General features: G+C 39.4%; 1 protein-coding gene across 1 annotated transcript in view; it reads left to right on the top strand.

The window, feature by feature from the left end:
- Positions 1–22224, top strand: part of LOC116984637 (intraflagellar transport associated protein) — a 35486-nt gene extending 13262 nt beyond the window's left edge. Inside the window, exons 2-6 of the mRNA XM_033038894.1 lie at positions 7476–7620; positions 9227–9363; positions 14778–14844; positions 20477–20610; positions 21851–22224. Coding sequence (XP_032894785.1) covers positions 7491–7620; positions 9227–9363; positions 14778–14844; positions 20477–20610; positions 21851–22024 — 642 coding nt within the window. The 5' untranslated portion in view covers positions 7476–7490 and the 3' untranslated portion in view covers positions 22025–22224. The remainder of the gene's footprint in view (positions 1–7475; positions 7621–9226; positions 9364–14777; positions 14845–20476; positions 20611–21850) is intronic.
- The last annotated feature ends 365 nt before the right edge of the window (positions 22225–22589 follow it).

The following is a 22589-nucleotide window of genomic DNA, read 5'->3' as shown; positions in this document are numbered from 1 at the left end:
TTTTCAAACCATATTAAGGGCACTGACAGGTCAGTAAAACCCCTCAAAGTTTAGTAGACATGTGTTCAGTGTTATTCACAGCTCAGACTGAGAGACGTGACCCTCTCGCTCCCCCCATCTTGCAGAGACTGACTGAGGCACTCAACACGTCCGGGTTTTATAGTCCCTCCGGAAGGGGCGTGGCGTACAGGAGAGAGAATCTCAACATTTTTTAACCACTAATAACTCTTTTATTTTTCATCGATGGGAAAAATCCACTTTTCCTGCGCAGCGGAGGGGGACTGAGTAAGATGGCCAAAAATCACAGCCGTAAGTGGCAGCGTTTTTTCTAAAATCAATACACAGAACAACAGGAATTGGTCAAGATCAGACTTTTAGTAACATAGATTTAATATGAATCCCTCTATTATACAATGAAATCCTTCTGTATTAAAGATAACAAGATTGTTATCAGTATAAATTGCAATGTGAGTCATCACATTATAAGAAATATCTGGTCCCAAAATGACCTAATGGATTAACATAGGCTAAGGGACACACAAGGGCTAGAAATATGCTCATGCTGAAAATCACATGTTGAGATGACTATGTGCTGGGATCCATGCTGGTTTGATGATGCTGTTTGTACCTTCTGAAGTGTTATTCATGCCATTTTTTTTACTTTAAAGGGGATCGGTTATGGGAGTTCTAACCAGCAACTGAAAGTAACATATTAATTGCTTGCACCTCTTAAAGGAAAGATGCTCACTGTTTGCAGCAATTATTTCGGGGCACTGCACAGGTTGGTGAGTTGAATATTCACAGCAGCTGTGTGAAGACAGATATTAGCTAAATGTTGCCCTCAAAACGTGGCAGCACAAATATTTTGAAGAAAGACTTTTGAAGAAGTTACGATCATTGATAAGATGATGAAGTATTTACCCTTGGTTCCAGAGCCTTTCTGGATTATCCGTGTTGCCAGACCAACAAAGGTCATGTGAGGGATGGGGGGACGGGGTAGCAGATACCGGGCCACAAAGCTGTGTATGGAAGAGTTTATCATGAGAACAGATCTGCCGATTCTGGCCGGGCTGGGGTTCCATAGCCCCGGTCGCAGGGGGCAGATTTGACCCCAAGATGTCGCGGAAGTCCCGATGAAGTTGAGATCGGCAGCCTCACCCGACCTAGGCGCCAGATTTTCAGGGATGCAATTTGTCCGGATTAGAGGGGGGGATGCGGACAGCCAGTTGCTGGAAAATCGGTGGTGGGCCTGTAGCATAATTTTGAAAACCTTAAGTGTAAGTGAGCTGTAAGGGCCAGTCCCACTTTCCCGAGTTATTCACAAATTCTCCTGAGTTATTCACGAATTCTCCCGAGTTTTCAAACTTGCAGAATGTTCATAACAAGTCCGTAGGAGGCTGTAGGAGTCCGTGGATATATCCTAGCGGCTCGTTATGCCAGCCGTAGGTACACGGGACATCAGGTAAGTCGGGACATTTCTTCCAGCCTGATGAATTAATGTCCACGAGTAAAAAAATAGCCCCAAGTATCTACGGCTGGCATAACGAGCCGCTACGATATATCTACGGACTCCTACGGCCTCCTACGGACTCGTTACGAACAATCTGCGAGTTTGAAAACTCGGGAGAATTCGTGAATAACTCAGGAGAATTCGTGAATAACTCGGGAAAGTGGGACAGGCCCTTTATGGATACAGATTTGTAAAGGAGGCAAGATAAGGATGTTGATCAACTGCATTTGGTGCAAAGTGCAGTTACACTATTTTCACGAGTATCATACAAAACTGATGTTAATATTGGTTCACTAGTTGCTTTTGAGTTGGAAGGTCCATATGTGAGGGTGCTTCTTGGGGGAGACATTTAACCAAAGTTTTTTATGCCCTTTCAGGTTGACCTTAAAGATTTCATGCCAGTATCTGATGGCGAACAAGTTGTCCTGAGATCATTTGTCCTTTGCCCATCACAATTAAAAGTGTTTACCTGTTGCTATTCATGGAATCTGGCAAATGAGATTGTTATCCTGTGCGTAGGAGTGGTACAAACACAGCAAAGCATGGTGGGGTATATAAATCACTACGAGGCCTTGATGAGCAGAAAAATATACTGATATTTTCTAAATTGTAATGATTGTTGGTATGGGAAGTTGAGGACCAACAAGGTCCAGCCTCTGCTTAGGTTTGCTTATGTTTCACACATTCTAAAGATGTGCAGATGGTAGGCTAATTTGTCCTAGTGTATGGTGCATGGTAGTATCTCGGGGAAACTGGTGGAGATGGGGATGAGGAGGTGGTTAAAAAAGGGATTTGAGTGGGATTAAATTATATGGGCACTTGAATGCTTGATGTGAACTCAGTGAGCCATATGACTTATTCTTCTTGCGTATGGCGTGCACAGCTTAAAGTTGTAGGACAACCTGTTAGCCATATGACTGACTCCATGGACCTGAAGGTTATCGTGGCACTTTCTGCAGAGGAGTGATGAATTCTTCCAGTTTCCTTGCCACTATTTTTCCACCTTGCAAAACAGAAGCAGGTTACTGCATCTCAATTGCTGTACGTGAAATCTGCACTAACAGAGACACGTTTTAGGGCATTGTAGAGGATGAAAAGCACAATATAATTACAGTTCTTTATTTCTTTCTAGGAAGATTGCACTTGTGAAAAAACAAACAGTGCAATGAAAGATTAACAAACATTCTGATTTAGCTCAGTTTGTATTCCCACACAATTATTTGTATAATATAGTCACAGCGCAAATAAATAACTTGATCACTTACTTGATAACACATATGTTCTCCAGGGGATCATTTTCAATTCCAGATGTCAGTTATTACATCAACAAATAAATTGTATAATTAATCAAAGGTATAACCTACAACTTTTTCAGAGAAGTTTTAAAATTACTGCAGCAGTTTGTATGTATACCAACTTATCAATGGTAGAAGTCAGAACAATAGATAAGAAGATTTCCTGCTTCAAAACCACCAAGTTTTGCATAAATCATGGAGATTGCCTTGTGTAAACAGTTTGTACTGGTTCATTCACGATTCCCCAGAGAACACATTTGCAGAAGTTAGATACGTGTTCCTATTGCAGATTTTAACTGTTGTGTTTTAAGATGACTTATGATGTAGCATCTCGGTTTCCAGGTTAAAAATCAATTAATTTTGGAAACATCAGCTATATTCGGATTCATAACTTGCTTTGAGTTTTTCCAGTTAAAACACTAGAAATTTATTTTTTTAACAATTTATTTGATTTTATCTCTTATAGGAAACAATAATTACAAAACTAGGCAATAAAAATATTTTCAGTAAAAATTCTCTCAGTGTTATTTTCAGCAAGATTTGTGCCATCTTTTTTGCGAGATTTTGATAAATGTTGGTCCCTTAGAAGATGAGAATGGGAATTAACAAAGGAAAATGGAAAATTTGCAGAGGTTCTGAATGATCATTTTGGACTAGTCTTCATGATAGAACACTAAAATCATCCCAATAACTATAGATAATCAGTGTGCTTGAGTCTGGAGAAGGGTCTCGACCAAAAATGTCACCCATTCTTTCTCTCCAGACTAAAGCCTGTCCCACTGCGGGGACCTAATTCGTGAGTTTAGAAGAGTTTGCCCTCGACTCATACTTGCAGCATATTCAACATGAGGTCCTAAGAGGTCTTTGTAACTCTCCTTCATGCTCGAGAGTTGTCCCCGCGTACTCGAGGCCTCAGTTAGTTTGTGGCGTTTTTTTCTGCAAGCTGAAAATTGCCTGTGAGTAAAAAAAGGTTGTCATGGAAAAAATCAATATTTTTTTACTCGTAGGTTTAGTTGAGGTAGGTTGTAGTAGGTCGTAATGCTATCGTAGGTAATCAAAGGTAATCGGAGGTAATAGCTCGTTGAGAAAAAACAAGGTAAGTTAAACGACTGGTAATGTTAAATGCCCGCTAAACTTTATTAAAAGTTGTCTGGCTTCTTAAAAGTGTCTCCACTCCTTCTCTTCCCTTCTCTCCCCCTTCTCCCCCCCTTCTCCCCTCCTTCTCCCCCCCTTCTCCCCCCTTCTCCCCCCTTCTCTCCCCCACTCTCCACTTCTCTCCACCCCCTCCTAAACGAAGTGGTTGCCGAGAAAGATGAAGTATTGGTTGTAATAAAACAAAATACCCTGCATTCTGGAGAGGTGCCAGAGGATTGGGAAATTGCAAATGTGATACCAATATTCAGGGAAGAAGGGTAGCAGAGAGCAGGAAAGCCAGTTAGTTTATAGTTTACTATCATCTGTCATTGAGAAAGTGTTGGGAATCCATTATCAAGGCGGTAGAAAAGTAGACATGCAGAAAATCATAAGACCATCAATGAGCCTTCATAGTTTTATGAAAGGGAAATTGTGTTTGACAAATTCACTGGAGTTCTTTGACAATAAGAATTGTGTGCAAAAGAGAACCAGAGGATGTAATGTTCAAGAAGGAATTGCAGATGCTGGAAAATCGAAGGTAGACAAAAGTGCTGGAGAAACTCAGCGGGTGCGGTAGCATCTATGGAGCGAAGGAAATAGGCAAAGTTTCGGGCCGAAACCCTTCTTCAGTCGATGCCGACCTAGTTTTCGATGCCGACCTCAGTTAGCATTGGCAGATTTTTGAAAAGGATTTCAATGTCGACATTCGAGCTGCCCATCGCAGAGCGCCTCCAGACCAGATAGCTGCTGTACGGATCTGTCGCCGGATCTGAAGCCATTCAACGAGCTGAGCGGTTCCGCTATGCCCCGACTGTAATGAGTGACAAAAATGAGGAGACCACCCCTCAAGAGTCTATAAATGACCCATTCTGTCTAATGACCAAGTTCAGTCACCTGTGTGAACTTCAGACCAACATGGTTATGGAACACAACAAATTCTATCAAGGAAACTAGCTCCCTGGCGAGCCTGTCGAGGCTTACATCAGTACCATAAAACACATTGCAAGCCGGTGTTGTTTTGGAGACCTGTGTGACGAGGTTGTCCGCGATAGCCTGGTGAGTGGCATCTTGAATGATAAAGTGAAAAGTAAACTACTACGGGATGCTGATTTAACTCTCATCGGAGCAGAGAATGTCTGCCGCGTTGCTGAAGCTACTGACTCTCATATCCGCCTCGCAGGGCTGGGTCCGCAGTCATCGTACCATGTGAGTGTTGCCAACCCATTCTGGGAAGCTGGGGCGCCGTCGAGTATGGCTGCTCTGCCTGCAGCTGTCTGTCCTTTTCACCCTTTTTTTTTGTTTTTAGTGCCTTTTTGTTTTGAGCTCTAGTCTTTTGTGTGGGGAGGGGTGGGGGGGGGGGGGATGATTAAGGAGGAAACTGTATTCTCGGTCCCTACCTGGTCGGAGTTGCGGCTTTCCACCGTGCCGCATCTTTGCCCCTTCCTCGCGGCCTACCAACGGGCCTGGAGTGGCGTTTCCTGCTGGGACCGACCAGAACTTCAGCTGAAAAATCATCGCGGTGCGGGCGATGCCTTATCCGGGTTGCCGTATGGTAAGCTCCAGAGTGCTGGGCTCGCCGACTTCAACATTGCAGAGCTGTGGTCACGGGGCATCCAGCTGCAGGTGGCGCTGAGTTTAAACATCGCGGCGCCTGGGATCTCTCTCCGAGATCGCCAGTGTTGGATGTCTGACCAGCGCGGCCTGTTGACTTCGGGAGCCATGGTCTCCAGGGAGGAAGCTGCCGTTACAGGCACTCCAAGCCGCTGAGAGTATTCTCCTGACCGGAACTCCATCATCCGGCCAGAGGGCCTGCAACATCGGACTGCCGTTGCGACGACTGCGGTGGCCTCAATAGGCCCGACCATGGGTGAACAAAACAAACTTCAAAGAATGGAATCCCAAGGCATCATCGCAGTCAACGACCCGTCGGATTGGGTCTCAACCATAGTAGTGGCCACCAAGAAAAACAAAGACGAAATACGAATCCGTATCAACCCCAGAGATCGGAACAGTGCAAAATTCAGAGTCTCTCTGAGGATCCTTCAGTGCTTCTACTCAGCGGCTATAGAAAGCATCCGGCAACATCACTATCTTTTTTGGGAACTGCTCTGCACAGGACAAGAAGGCTTTGCATTTGGCTGAACACACTATGGGAACTACACTCGACCCCCTGCAGGACCTATACATCAGAGGTGCAGATCCAGAGCCAGCAACATTATGGGGGACCCCTACCACCCCAGCAACGATCTGTTCCAGCTGCTATGGTCAGGCAAACGCCTCCGCTGTCATGCTGTGAAAACAGAGAGGATGAAACGGAGTTTCTTCCTGCAGGCCATTAGAACTGTATCTAATCTCACCAGGGACTATTTTACTGTACCAATTTACTATTATGTTGTGTCTTCTTAAAAATTGCTGTTTTTTTTTCTAATATGTAATTACTGATTCTGTTCTGTAGTTTTTTGCACAATCCGCAGGCATTGGCACTTTCATTTCACTGCACATCTTGTATGTGTATGTGACAAATAAACTTGACTTGATGTTTGCTTTGTTTAGTTGGTGGTACATTTAAGTCTTTAAACAAGGGAACTATGGTCTAACGTGACTCAAGTCTGAAAGTGCTATTTAAAGACTACTATATTATTGGAAGTATTATTTCATAGATGAAACTCTGCCTCATAGAAACTGTGGAGCTTGCTGCTGCATTCAGCTTGATCATGGCTGAACTATATCTTTATTTCAGTGGCATCAATCTGTTACCTGTAATACCTTATTTAACATTTAAATCTAATTTTCTCAACTTTGAAATTCCAATTTAGCTAGAGTTAGTAGCGTCTTGGTGGCAAGGTGGGAAAGTGAAGTTGAGGTAAATGTTCGACCATGGTCTTATCGATTGAAGAAGCAGGTCCATGAAAGTGTATGGCCCTCTTCTTTTATTGACATTTTCCAGCCATAGTTTTTGAATGTCACATCTTTATTTGTAAAGTTATGGACTTTCCCCATAGGAGAAAACACAGCACATCTTTACTTATCTCAGACACATCAATTAGATCACTTCTAATCTTTAGTCAATGAAGATAAGCTTCAGTGGTGCCACCTGTTTTCATCCCTATATAATTCTGGTAAATCTGTATGCACCACCATTGTGTTTCCTCTCCCCTTTAACTCACCAAAGACCAATATAGCTCAATATATCCTGAGAAACAGTGTCTCAAACTTAACTGGATACTCTAAATCTGATTCTATCTATACTTTCAGACAACAGTCACATAAATTATTTCCCTTTTCATTCATGCTCTCTAAAGATAAGGGCATATCAATTGTTCATACTTTTTTTTATTTACCACTAGTTTTATTTAATTTCTATACTTCAGTATAAATATGTTTCTCCATAATTCCTGAATTATCAATGTTTAGAAATAATAGGATGAGAATGGATTCAACCCATCACATCACCTTACACTGACTTAAAATGAATTTGTTTTTTTGTTTGAAATTATTGAATGCTATATCTCTAATTATACTTTTTTCCATTTCAGGATAATGCATCAGACATGCCATTGTTGTCAGGATCACAAACAATGGAGAAGGAAGAAATAACCTGTGATGTTTTAGAAAGGTTCTGCAGGAGCCATGAACAAACATATGAGGAATTTCTAGAATCATTTATACATCTTAAAAAAGGTAAGCCACTCCATCAGATTGGATAAAAACAAAAATCTCTTTTTATTCATTCACAAGATATTAGCATCGCTGTCCATAGAATATAGAACAATGAACAGTACACCACATGATGCCAAGATAAATTAATCTCATCCGCCTGCACATGATCCATATCTCTCCATCCTTGGCATATCCATGTGCCTATCTAAAAGCCACTTAAGCGTCACTACAGACAATAGACAACAGACAATAGGTGCAGGAGTAGGCCATTCGGCCCTTCGAGCCAGCACCGCCATTCAATGTGATCATGGCTGATCATCCCCAATCAGTACCCAGTTCCTGCCTTCTCCCCATATTCCCTGACTCCGCTCTCTTTAAGAGCCACTATCATCCATACTTAACATTTTTTGAACAAACCTACTTATTAAGGCTGTGGACTGGAATCTAAAATAGACCAGATGTAACAGTAATGGGGTCTGATGTTGGGTGCACAAATGACATGGTTTGCCCAATGTAGCGGTCTGAATGTAACAGCCTAGATGCTGGGGGATGTTGGCCTCAGCGGGGAACAGTGATGTTGGTTTGATTATCCTTCCAATTAATTTGGAAGATTTATCAGAGGCGGTGTTTGTGATATTTCATCCAGTGCTTTGAGATGTCAACTGTTGACCACCCAGAAGAATGGGCATGATCTCTTCTTCAGACCATGAGTTTTGTGGCATGTTGAGGTTGTAAATTTCAAATATCTTTTCCTCATTTGACCAAAATGAACTGGTGGTGAATTTCATCACTGATGCCTGCCTTCCCAGAGAGTTGGCATCTGAGATACAGGATGCAGTCCATCTTTTCCAGGGCCTCATGATGATTTTTTATTGTTGGAGGCTATTGTTATGCAGTGGGGATAGGTTGGTCGAGGACCTTTTGCCTTGTGGATGTGTGGGTACAGCTAATCCTCTCATGTGCTTAAGTTCATGAGTCTATGATGGTTTGCAACCACCGGTGTGCGCAAACATATGCATTTTCTGTACATCGTACGATGACTCCAGGTGTTGGAGTGATCTTTAAATTGTGAATAGTTTTCTAATAGTTCCGAAGATTAGCTCCATTCTAACTTTATTGAAGGTGAGGTGCAATGTTGAGAAAAGATTGAGAAAAGTGTTGGGGGAACAATGCAGGCCATCCTGACATTAGTTCAAATGTAGACCAATTGATGGGTACCACAGCCTCCATATTGTTATAAAGCTAAAATAAGAATTGAATTGAATTTCTGTGCATAGCTGAACTTGAGGAGTGTGTTCTACAGTCCCTCTTGAGGGTTAGTATCAAAGACTTTGAATTTGGTTTCATTTTCATAAGTGGCAGCAGGCAATATGAGTGTGGAGATTTTCTTGATTAATGATACAGCAAAATGCTGACTACTGATATTGCATTAAGAAATCCACACAAAAATCCTGACGTTGAACTTTATATGATTCAGAGTATAGATTCTGTATGTTTCTTCTTCATATAGATTATCGAATAAAAAATGCATTGTGCCATTCTAGATGCAACATAATGCCAAGCTTCATGACTTGTGAACAAAAGTAGTTTTAAAGTTTCTATCTAAATATGGTGTCCTTGTTTTCAGATGACATGAAGAAACAAAAGATAGCATCTCCTACCACTGCAGGGATAGCAGAAGATGCTGGAAAAGACCAAGATGTGAAGCAAGTATTGATGCGCTTTCATGAGAAGGGAGAACAACCACTTAAGGATGATGATGAGGCATGTTTGAGCTGGAGATACATAGGAGTTATGTTAACATATTACATTACATCTTGACGTACTAATTTCCTTCAACTTCTTGACGTATTTATTTCCTTCGATTCCTCATTCTTGCTACACTTTTGGTTATCCAATATTTTTGGCAAGATTTTTTGTCTTCTGCTAAGACTTTGACTTCTCTGCCATTTCCTTATTCCCTGTTGTAAATTCTCCCATTTCCAAGGGACCGTCATTTGCCCTTTTCCTTTTTGACATACTCATAGAGGATCTTACAGTCTGTTTTTGTTTCTCACTAGTCTACTTGCATAGTTTATCTTCTCTTTAGCTAATTTCTTTGGTCTACTTAACAGTGTTTTAAAACAGTCCCAATTGTCAGGCTACTTCTATTTCTGGCAATTTGATAAATCTCGTACTTTGATATAATGCTATCTTTAATTTTCCTTAGTCACGCATGAATCACTTATTTCCTTTGTTTTTTTTGTGTATGAAGTAATAATTTTCTTACAGTTTATGCATGATTCCCATAAGTGCCAGCCATTGCCTGTCAATTATTTCAATGTATTTTTACAGTCATTCAAAGTCAACTCTCCCCTCAAATGTGCATATTTTTCTTTGTTAAAATTTAAAACTCTATTCATGGAGCCAATTATGTCACTTTCAAGCTAAGCATCCTGCTTGATAGGCTCCCCATACACAAATATTCACTCACTCCACTACCAATGCATAGTAGCAGCACCAGTTGGTACCATCTGCAGGATGCACTGTGGCAGCTCACCGAGAATCATTAGACACCACCTTCCAAACACACAACTTCTACTAACTAGAAGGATGAGGGCAACAAATGTATTGGAACACCACCACCAGGTAGATGCCCTCCAAGTCACATATCATCCTGACTTGAAAATATATCAACATACATGATGCTGCTGCTAGTAGAGCTGCAGCCTCACAGCACCAAAGACCTATGTACAATTCTGACCTCAGGTGCTGTCTGTGTGGAGTCTGCATGTTCTCCCTGTGACTGCATGGATTTCTTCTCCCACATCCAATGACATGCAGGTTTGCAGTTTAATTGGCATTTGTAAATTGCCCCTAGTGTGTAGGGAATGGTTGCGAAAGTGGGATACCATAGAACTTTTGTGTGAACTGGTGTCAATGGTCCGCATGGACTCAGCGGGTCGAAGGGCCTGTTTTGTGCAGTATCTTTTAATCAATCAATCACCAGTCCTTCGCTATTGCTGGGTCAGAATACTGGAATTCCCTCCTTAACAATATTGGGATTATCACTACTCTTCAAGGACTGTGGCAGTTCAAGAGGGCAGCTCACTAGGAACCTCTTGGTGCAATTAAATGCTGACAAAGTCTAGATTCTTTAGATGAATAAAATATACAAAATGTTCTCTTCTCGTTGTCACTCTACCTCAAATACACCTGTACAACAAGGTTAATGACTTTTCATCAATCATCAATTTAAAATGTTAAACTTTGTTTCTCTCCTGCCCACTCTCCCAACCTATCCAAGTCACCCTGCAACCTCATAGCATTCTCCTCACAGCTCACACCAGTGCTTCCACACCTCAAAAAAACATTTTTGGAAATAGACTCCCAGATTTCCTAGAATTTGATGGTATTTCCTGAAATTTAAGCCTTCCCCAACTGCGCATGTGCGACTGCTGCCCCAACTGTGCACGTGCGGATACTGGGCCCACTGCGCACGCGCAAGGAGACGGCATCATTTTGCGTCCCTACCCTGTCACTGGCTCCATTTTCAACTCCCCCAACTGCGCACGCGCGAATGGTCGAAAAAAAAAAAAAAAACCCATATCCCTTCGCGTCTCCCCGCGCGTGTGCAGTTGGGGAAGGCTGTGAAATTTCCCGAAATTATCTAATTTCCCTAAAATTACCCGAAGACAATCGGAATCTCCCGAATGTCGGGTAATTTCCTTCAAAGTGGAAACACTGTTTCACACTGCCACCCAGCTTTGTGTCATCCGCAAATGTAGAGATGTTACATTTAATTCCTTCGTCTAAAACGTTTATATAGATTGTAAAACAACTGTGGTCCCAGCACCAAACCTTGCAGCACCCCACAAGTCACTGCCTGCCATTCTGAAAAGGACCCGTTAATTCCTACTCTTTGCTTCCTGTCTGCCAACCAGTTCTCTATCCATGTCAATACCCTGCCCCCAATACCATGTGCTCATTAATCTCTTGTGCGGGACCTTGTCAAAGGCTTTTTGAAAGTCCAGATACAGACTTTCTATTAAAGGATATGGGTCCTTTTTTGTATACATTGTTACATTTTGTGATTTTTTTAAATCAATCAAATCTCCCATCATTTGTACTAATGAAAACAGCCCCACCCTTTCCAGTTCATTCTGTGCTTGCTGTATAGACCTGTTGCAATGGGATCAAATTCTAATTCTAACTAGATAATGCCTGGAATACAAAATTTCAAATGAACATATATCAATAATTTTGCTCACAATTAATTTTATATGGATAAAAATATGTCTTATTTTCTTATATTTACTGCAGAGAAAAGACAGAAATAAGATAATATTTTTCAAACAATTTTAATATTCATGTTAAATATTTTTCAATTTCAGTTTGGTAATGTGGCATCAATGTGAATGACCAAATATTTGTAATTTCCTGAAGACATTGATGTATTATCAAAATATGTTAACTGTTGCCGTCAAATATATTCTCAACCAGATGGTGAAAACATGTTGCTCGGATTGGGTAGCAGTGTAACCCTCACCATATTTTTAAAGTATTTGAAAAGTTGTAATCTACAATGTGATGCCTCCTTCCTCAACATAATTTTTCTGTGATACTTCGCAATACATGCTCTGTGTTAATTGCAATTAGGTAAAGCCTGGCTGTTAAAAGCATGATATATATTCTCCAAAGATGTGAAGGATTGTAGATGACTATAAATACTACACATTTCTGAATTAATTTTAATAATTGCAGTGCCAACTAAATAACTGAGATCACATTAGTTCAGGCTTTCCTCATGTGACATGTTACATTCTGGCTTGTGTTTTTATGTTTCCTGTTTTTTGTTAACCATATAGAACAGTTGTTATTTTGTTAATGGTAGACTGAACAGAATGCATTCCATGGTGTTTGGAACAAAATATATTCTGTACTGTGAATTTTATTTACATTTGGCAGAAGTTATTAGGAATGATAAATAACATTCAAATTAAGTCGGCTTAAGAGAGAAAAAAATGAAGTAATGCTTCTGCCCACCTTGTGACTGTTTATCATGGTGTGCTCAATATTTTTATCCTGAAACAATCAAATACACCACCAAAGATAGTGAGTTTCACAATGTCACAATTGTCAAACGAGGTGTTTCCTTTGTACTTTTTAATCTTTCAGTTTATTCATCCATGACCCAAGGGCGAACAGACCACCAGGGCTACTTTTCAGGGTTAGTGGTGAAAAATCACCTATGCTAGTACGGTTATGCCCCCTGCAGTCAGATCTGAAACTAGTGTGTAGCCCAAAGTAGGTTGCTTTGGTAAGTTAAGCAATGCATTCACTCTGAACAATTTGTGTCCTAGTTTGACTAAATCGTGCAATGTCAAGATTAGTGAGCATTTTACAGTGGTGAGTTTGATTTCATAAAAGTTACAATGTGCTGAAAAAGCATTTGCAAAATAATTACTAAGTTAAGATTTTTCTCCATAATTCATCAGAATCCACAAAATATTACTACGATTATTTTGAAATTAACTAAAAAACCTAAAGAATAGAGAAACTAGCAACTGTAGATGCTGGTTTACAAAAGAAGACACAAAGTGCTGGAGTAATTCAGCAGGTCAGGCAACACCCCTGGAGAATGTGGATAGGTGAAGTTTCGGGCCAGGGTCGTTCCTGACCCAAAACATCACCCAATCATGTGGCACATAATTCTGAGTATGAGAATAAAGTGAGTGAAATCGATTTGAGACTGATTCATTAATAACCTAGAATTTTGAATTTTGATTTTTGAAAATAACACATGAATGCCTCTTCAACCCGACTTTCTGGTTGAATCAACATACGTTAATTGGTACACGTGACAATAAACAGACCTTTGAAACGTTTGAATTAAAAGGCCTATATATTCATTCACCATGTTGTAAGGTGCTACTAATTGTCTGTGGCATAGTTTCCTTCCCTTATGAAATGTACAAAGCAAAGATACTAAAGGTATCGAAATTTCGTTTAGACTGAAAAGTCTGAATGACAATAAAGGAATACAATACAATACAATACAATACAAAACAAAGGGAAGTGGGATGATTCCTGGGGCTGGGAGAGAGAGAAGGCCCAATCAAATCAGGACTTGATCAGCTGGCGGTGGGAGTGGTGGATGGATATCTGAGCTTGTGGCAGAGAGGGGTAGGTGATGGTTTTAGATATGACTTCTCAGTTTAGAAGCTTTCTTCCATCCTTTCCATTTGGTTATCTCCCACATATGGCAAATGAACAAATGTTACAAAATGTGAAAATCAATCTACTTGAATTATTTCAAGTTTATTCATGAAAGGTTCCACCAGAGAGGAGAATAAGAGGTTATAATGTTTAAACCAGGTTCTTTTCCTTGGATTTTGGGATCCATCTGAACTTAATTCCCAGGATCTGTGAATGGCAGCAGCTAAAGTGAGATTGGAGCTGCCAGATCCAGCTATTTGAGTGTTGTTTATGCGGCAGGACGTGTGGATGGAGCTGTTTCCTTTCTCCTCATGTGAACCTATTGTAATTTCTCCTGCTCTACAATCTTGCGAATTTCTCTGCAACTTCTTGACATTCTGCAATGTCCTTCTCTACTCCTTATGTCTCTGCATCAAGGTCACCGCCCCCTCAACACCCATTGTGGGTACCACCCAATGTAGTCTTTCACATATGCTTTACGGTCAGACTATTGGCCACTTTGCCGACCTATGCAGTTGCCAGGAATGAAAAATACTGAAAAATACTTTTATGATGTGCTGCCATTAAATTTGCCTGAAATAGATTATGGTTTCTCAGTCATATGATTTTCTCATCTCCCAGGAAATAAATCTTCAGGGAATAATTATATTTTTAACATTGTTTAAATAACCTTTGAGATTTGCAGAAATTTGAAATGTTTTGTCTCTTTGCCCCTTGCTTCCCATCACCTGTTCCTGGTCTTCTTGGGAATATATATTTCTTGGAGCATTGTAGAGTAAGCACTGTTTACCCTTTCATATGATGCATCAATGCTTTCTTATCAAACATCTGTTTTTCAAATTTTATACTATAAAGGTTTAATTTATGGTATTGTACAAATGGAAGATATTTTAATAATTGGCTACATATTAATTTAGCAAGGTTATGGTTTGCATTTAAAGATTTTTTATTAACTTTTGGTTCTCTTTAATACATTTAAGGAGGACAATTACATTAACATTGAGGACATGGACAGCGACAAAGAAAGTGAGCAACAATGTGGTGCTGGTAGGTCCTCAGATATGCTGTAATCATTTAAACTGGATAAATGGGCAGAATAAGATTAGAATAAAGACTATTTTCTGGTGCTTAATAGTCTATTCCCTTGCTATTTATTTTAGCATGAGCTTATAGATTTCAAATTTTCATATTTGCAGAAATAGTTTTCAGTCACTGTGGGACAATTTGTCCAGAATAATTTCAAATCCAGTATCTGGCAGTTCAACTTTCCAATATTTTTTAATCGACTTGTAATTTATTATTTGTTATTAAGAATTTAAATAATGAGAACATTCAACATACATAAACACAATTAACTATAGTAGTTAGAATTATTGAATCACGTAGCTAAGAAGGAAGCCATTTGGGCTACACAAAATTGCTGGGGAAACTCAGCGGGTGCAGCAGCATCTATGGAGCGAAGGAAATTTGGGCTATATTTGCCATTTGGGCTATATATGCCATTTGGGCTATATTGCATACACCAGTTCTTTGAAGCAGCTATATAATTAATTCCCGTCTCTTGCTTCTCCTTTGTAGGCCTCTGAATATGATATTTCTTTTTTAATTAAATCTTCTACATGTCTGACAATGTTATCAATTTGTTACTATCTCCTCATTGCATACTACATTGCTGAATCTGGATTTGCTAACAGATTGTGAAAATATGGAGAATTATTCCACCTTAACCTATCTACATTTCTTACACCACACTCCAACCCTTTGTTATCCTTGAAAACTGTAACCCTTAAGCTCTTCCTCTAGTTCCGAGAAAAGGTTGATGTCCTGAAACTGGTTTCTCTTTGCACAGATACCACTTGCCTGGCTGAGTTCCTAGGGCACTTCTTTTTTAAATGTTTTTTTAACTTTAAAATTATATCCACTGTACTTAAATTCAGGGAAATTAAACAAAAAAAATTCTGAAAAGCATGCATGTTGATGAGCTACGTTGCCAAACCCAAAAATCGACTTTCATTTCTGAGTCTATGCTTTACAAAATATCAAGTAATTATGTCCTGGACAAATGTCTCAATTGGCTAAGTGGCCATGTTGTGCTTTTTCTGTTTTAAAAAGCGTTGTGAGGTTAAGAAGAAACATAAGAGCAGGAGTAGAGCATTTAGGCCCTCAAGCCTATTCTGCCACTTAATGATAATTGTGATGTAATGTTATGTATCATCCTTTGTTTCTGGTTAGTGTCTTTCAATTAACCAGGAATAATTGCAAAACTATATTTATTTATCATGGCCAGATCAGCACCACAATATGAAATGAATATGGTATAATATTGTTCTTCATAACTATATTAGACCTAATCCAATCTGGCACCAGTGCAAAATACTTCAATTGATAATTAATAAATTTAATGTATTTGCTTGCAAATTCTTCCTTTTAAGTTAGGTCCTGTTGTGAACTTCCATTTGCAATTCAGTGAGCAAGTTCATATATTTTAAAACAATATCAACTGCTTTTATTTACTGAACTAAATATGGTTATGTTTTTATTTTTTAACTGTGTGAACTATTTAGTGACCTTTGTATATAAATGCAAGTTATCCATGATTAGTGTAATGATGATTCTAGCAACTGCTACCCAGGGACAGTCCCTGCTGCGCCACAGTTGCCTCAGACTAAGCTGTTCTGCACCAGTGCTGCTCATTAAACTGCAGCTGGGCAGATAAGTAACAAAACAGCAGAGAGCAATAATGAATACGCTTACAGGTACAGGAATTGAGGCAATATTATAGTTGGAGCATTATGATAAAAAGCGTTGTTCCAAAACAGAATTTGTAACTTTTCAAATAAAAGCAGGAAACAAAATAAATATCAATATTGTGTTGGATTCATGTTATAATTTTTTTGCAGATAACTTTTGCTAGTTAGACTGAATTATGGAAGCATTTTCCAATGAGAAGAAGGGTAATTTATTGAATGAAATTAAATTAAAAGACATATCTCTGTAGATCTGTCCTGAAAACACATTGATGCAATCATAAAGAAAGCCCATCAATGCTTCTACTTCCTTAGAAGATTGAGGGGATTCGGGATTCGACGAATACTCTCTTGAAGTTCTACAAATGTATAGTAGAGAGCATATTAACTGGTTGCATCATGGCCTAGTTCGACAACTCGAACGCCCAGGAACAAATTGATTACAAAATATGGTCTTCTTCTTCTTGTGAATAAATAAACCAAAGGAATAGTTAGATGGCGAAATATGGTGATCACTGCTCAGTCCATCATGGCTACTGACCTCCGCAACATTGAAAGGATCTACAGGAATCGCTGTCTCAAAAAGGCAGCCAGCATCATCAGAGACCCACACCACCCTGGCCATCCTCTGATTTCACTCCTGCCATCGGGAAGAAGATATAGGATCCTGAAAACACTAACATCCAGATACAGGAGCAACTTCTTCCCAACAACTATCAGACAATTAAACACTGCGACCTTCAACTAAGCTCTGAACTACATAGTCTTGGGGCATTGTTTTTTGTCTTTGCACCATCATTGTTTGTTTCTTTTTTGTGTACTGAACTTTTTTGTTGTTTAAAATGCTGTTAACAGTGTATTGTTTTTACATTTCTGTTGTGCTGCTGCAAGTAAGAATTTCATTGGTCTGTTTCGGGGCATATAACTCTTGACTCTTCTACCATCAATAAGGGACAAGTCAGAAACATGATAGAATTCTCTAACTTGCACTGCCAACAATTCTCAAGTAGCTTTACTCCATCCAGGACAAAGCCGTTCGGATGCACAGTGCAACGTTGCATCACTCCTGATCTAAGAATGGAGAGAAGGCCTTGAATGCAAACTTTATTTGGAGTGCACAATCTACAAAGTTGGGTATTGGCAATTTGGCTGTGTTTCCTTCTGCCTTGACTGCAGGTATGGTGACTTGTTATATGCAGATGTCACCTTGAAGATCCCCTCTATATCTGCAAGGAACCAATTTTTTGAGCCAGTGGCTACAGGTGTCAGATCCTGTAAGGAAGTGTTGTTTTCCCTCTTAGCCCCTGTTGTCAGACCAAGTAGATGTTCTTGGGTATTACAAAGAAGTAAAACTCACGGTAAGATTATAATGTGAGTAAACAACAAACAAGAGGTATGTGATTCATTGCCAGCAGTTTTTAAAAATCTTTAAATAGGGCCTAATACGATTATAGAAGGAATATTATACTAAATATTAGGAATATTATAATGTTTATAATATTATAATGTTTATACATACCGTTACCTCTGCATCATTGCTGGGTATGCTCAATGGCAGTCGCACCAATAACCCCAACAACAAGTTAGCTTGTCAGTGGAGTCTGGCATTCAAGCCCTTCCTTTCATTATTAGGCCAGGTGAAGCAGTTTACACATATTTCTGCCAAATAGCCCATGCACATATAGATCAGAACCTGAACAACATCAGGCTGATAAGTGTCAAATAATATTTATGTTTTACAAGACAATGACTAACTCCAACAAGAGATCCTTATTATTTCCCCTTAATAAATCACTGCTAAAAACACACACAACCTGCTTGACATCACTAATTGAAAAATCAACCGGATCAGCCACATAAATGCCCTCCACTAGTCTTCACTTGTTGGTAGCTGTTATTGTTTCCTTGCAACCTAATACCCAAGTATCTCTCTCTTTATTTTCATCTTGCCACTAAGGTCTCTCATCAGCTGTTGCAGACATCGCTTCACTTAAAGTCACTTTCTGTGACTGATGCTGGCCATTCCTTAAATTTTACATAATGAATGTACCCAGTTATAAAGTTACAAAGTTATAACAATATGTTTAAACAGTCTGAATATTGAGATTTTGATGAAATGGTGGGAGCATAGATTTGATGTCCACCTTGCACTGTCCTAGATGTAAAGGGTCAGACGTGTAAAAGATATCTTGCTATTATTTTCCTGGTATCTGTGAGGCACAGCACTAATTGTTATCCCATACCTATAATGAAACTTATGCAAAGTTATTTCCATGTTTTCTTACCTTATAAAATACAAAATGTTTTAGCTGTGAAGAACGTTGGAATGCAATGGGAGTAGGTTTGTGAAGACACTATGTGGATGTATGTTTAAGAAGGAACTGCAGATGCTGGAAAATCGAAGGTAGAAAAAAATGCTGCAGAAACTCAGCGGGTGAGGCAGCATCTATGGAGCGAAGGAAATAGGCAACGTTTCGGGCTGAAAACCTTCTTCAGACTGATGTGAGGGTGTGGAAGGGAAGAAGAAAGGAATAGGTGGAACCAGAGGGCTGAGGGAGAGCTGAGAAGGGGAGGAGATAGTAAGGACTGCCTTAAATTAGAGAAGTCAATATTCATACCGACAGAAAGGTCAGATTCGGAATGGGAGGAGTTGAAGCGCTGAGCCACCGGGAGATCAGGTTGATTATTGTGAACCGAACGGAGGTGTTCGGCGAAGCGATCGCCAGGCTTGGAATCCGATCTTTCTATCCTGGGCCTCCTCCATGGCCAGAGTGAGGACCACCGTAAATTGGAGGGGCAGAAGGTTTGCACCCCAGGGGGGAGAAGGGGGGCAGAAGGAGTGGAGACACTTTTAAGAAGCCAGACACCTTTTAGTAAGCCAGAAATACACAGCTGTGAAGTTTAGCGGGTATTTAACATTACCGGTCAGTTTTCCTTGGTTCTGAAAACTCGTGCTTACGTTTTATTTCCCCCAATGAGCCAATCTCTGGTAATTTAATAAAACTACCTACGGCTACCTCGACTACCTACAACGACATAGTGACCCCTCTACCACTGCACCTACGACTACAAAAGTATCGATTTTTTCCATAGCGACCAATTTTTGGTCGCAGAAAAATTATCAACATGTTGAAATATTTGCTGCGACCATTCTGAGGCCGCGACTAGTTCCCAGAATGCGGGAACTCCTCGCGACCATGAAGGAGACACACCAGAGACCACCAGCGAACATGTGGCGTTCATGAGGCGAGTGCAGAGTCTCCTGCACTCGCCTAAAAAGTTGCCTAAGTGCAACACATGCACCAATTAAGGTACAGTGATGCACCTTAAGGTACAGGCCATTTAGACTATTAAAACAGCAATAACTGAGACCAATATTGACGAGAAATACAATGGTGCAAATATGATTGACATTGGCAGCATTCTGTGGCATGCATATCTTGACAGTAAAACTCATTTAACAAAATTCTGTGACTTAAAATTATCATGTAATATTGGGAGCATCATTGACTTAATGCAGTATTGAAAGAATATTAGGTAGTTCAAAAATAAACCTAAAACCAAAATGCTATTTACTTTCATAATTGGAAGGGACTATATTTGGTTTATGGGTATTGCTAGTCATTTCACATTAATTATGCAAACTTGATAATGGGCATTTTATTTGAACCTCTGATGGTATGCTCACAAAATACTGATCACTGTGTGTTCAAAGGTTTTCGTCAAATCAGTTATTTATGAAGAAATTGTCTTTCATAGAAAGTATTTACAAAATAAGGTGAAAATTGTATTCCAGTAATGCACACCGTTTAATTGTATGTGGATGGATATTTTCACTTCCATCTTAATATCAGTATAGCCAAAATTTGGTTGGTTATATATTTATAAATATAATCAGCATGTTATTTACTGTCACTGTCCATTTAATCTAGGAGGAGAAATACTCCCAGGTAAAATAGAAGAGGAGATTCCTGCAAATTATTCTTATTGTGAATACAAGCACACAACCCTTGACTTCAAAGTGTATGCAGGTGTTGAAGAGTTTAATAGCCAAGCACATGACCAGGTATGCTGATTGTTTAAGATATTTGAATTATTTTTGAAACTTTATGCTGCTGCAAAGTAACTATATTGCTGTTGCCTGTAGATAATGTTTTTTTTGTGATTGTTGATTATTATGATGTTATATTTGGATATTGTTCAAATCCAAAATGCATTTACTTCTACTTGGCTGAGTACACAAAGTTCCAAATACTCAGTTTAGTTTAGTTTGGTTATTGTCATTGGTACCAAGGTACAGTGAAAAGCTTTTTGTTGCAGCTTTTGTCAAGCTGCCCATGGTGTGCAGATACAGGGTAAAGGGTATGATGTTTAGTGCAAGATAAAGTCTGATTAAAAATAATACAAAGGTCTCCAATGAGGTAGATGGGAGGTCAGGACTGCTCTGGTGAGATGACAGTTCAGTTGCCTGATAACAGCTGGTAAGAAACTCCCTGAGTCTGGAGGGGTGTGTTTTCAAACTTCTGTACCTCTTGCCTGATGGGAGAGGGGAGAAGAGGGAGTGAAAAGGATGAGACTGGTCCATGATTATGTTGGTGGCTTTGCCAAGTCAGCGTGAAATGTAGATTGAGCCAATGGAAAGGAGGTCGGTTTGTGTGATGGTCTAGGCTACGTCCCCAACTCCTTGCAATTTTGGATGGAGCTGTTCCCAAACCATGCTGTGATGCATCCTGATAAAATGCTTTCTACCGTGCATCTATAGAAGTTGGTGAGGGTTGTTGGGGACATGCTGAACTTTCTAAGCCTTCCCAGGAAGTAGAGGTGTTGGTGTGCTTTCTTGTAGACCAACGGTTATCCTTTATTCCCAAGATCTTCCAAATATTTTACTTCTTGGCTACACATTGACAGTTTAGTTTTCAAAACAGATGGTTTCTTCTAATTAGTAATGTAAGAGAAAAAATAAGAGAATGAAACAGTCTTTGATTTTGTTTGCACTCTTATCTATTACAATATGTGATCTAGTTAGCAAAAATATGGTGACATTTCACATTTGTGTGATTCCAGGTAAGTTTCAATCTTAAATGTAAAAAACATGGAGGACTTTTAAGCAGCTTGCGATTTCATATATGTATTTTATCTTTGCTGTAAGTACTAAGCAGCACTATTTTGTGTTGATACAGAGCACCACTGATGTTAGTTCATGCATCTATATTTTCCACTTTGCAACATAACACATGTGATGTTACAAGATGGCCATGTTTTCAATCGTAGTTTGCCAACATGAAATCTACTTTATTTTTCATCAGGTATTGACAGATGAAGTTCAGCCTTTCAAGTTGGATGAAGAGTTTGACTATAACTGTGTCTACCTCAAGCCCAAATACACGGAGGTTGAACTTGCTGCTATTTCTGCCTTGTCACAACACCAAAGAGAAAGTGGAGAATGTAACACAACAAAGTTGAAAGATTCTGACTTGTGATACAGTTGTCATTTTCTGGTGCAGTCAACCTGGTAGCTTGACATTCTGTCTAAAAGATAACAATTGTTATATCTAAAACAGAATCTGGGGATGAGAATTTATAAATCCCAGAAATTGAAATCATGGAATAAAATTAAAAATGTCATATTATTTTTAATTACATTTGTTCTTATTTTGTATCATTAAAGTAGACGAAGATATAGATGTCTGATTCGTTTGTTTTTTCTAACTGGATTATAAAACATTTCATCCTATTGCTTTTTATGGAATGTAATAAATACCTGCCCATTTTCACGGTCATTTTTTTGGATTCAGGTACAGAACAAGCAGAGCTTGTGCCTTGAATTCCCATAGCACAGGTCCAAATATAGAATTGCTGGATTTAGGAACAATTTTGTAGTCTTGGTACTTTGATACTTTAATATTCTGGTCAGTAGTAATCTCGGCGGTGTTGATGATGGTGGAATCATGATGGTCGTGCTATTGAGTGTCAGGGAAATGCTTAGATACCTTCATACTGGAAGTGATCATGCTCTGTATGTCCTGAATTTGTTTGTCTCAGTAG

This window comes from Amblyraja radiata, chromosome 20 (genome assembly GCF_010909765.2).
Source record: "Amblyraja radiata isolate CabotCenter1 chromosome 20, sAmbRad1.1.pri, whole genome shotgun sequence".
Lineage (NCBI taxonomy): Eukaryota > Metazoa > Chordata > Chondrichthyes > Rajiformes > Rajidae > Amblyraja > Amblyraja radiata.
Note: the sequence above shows the minus strand (reverse complement) of the source record. Positions and strands in the feature narration are given on the sequence as shown.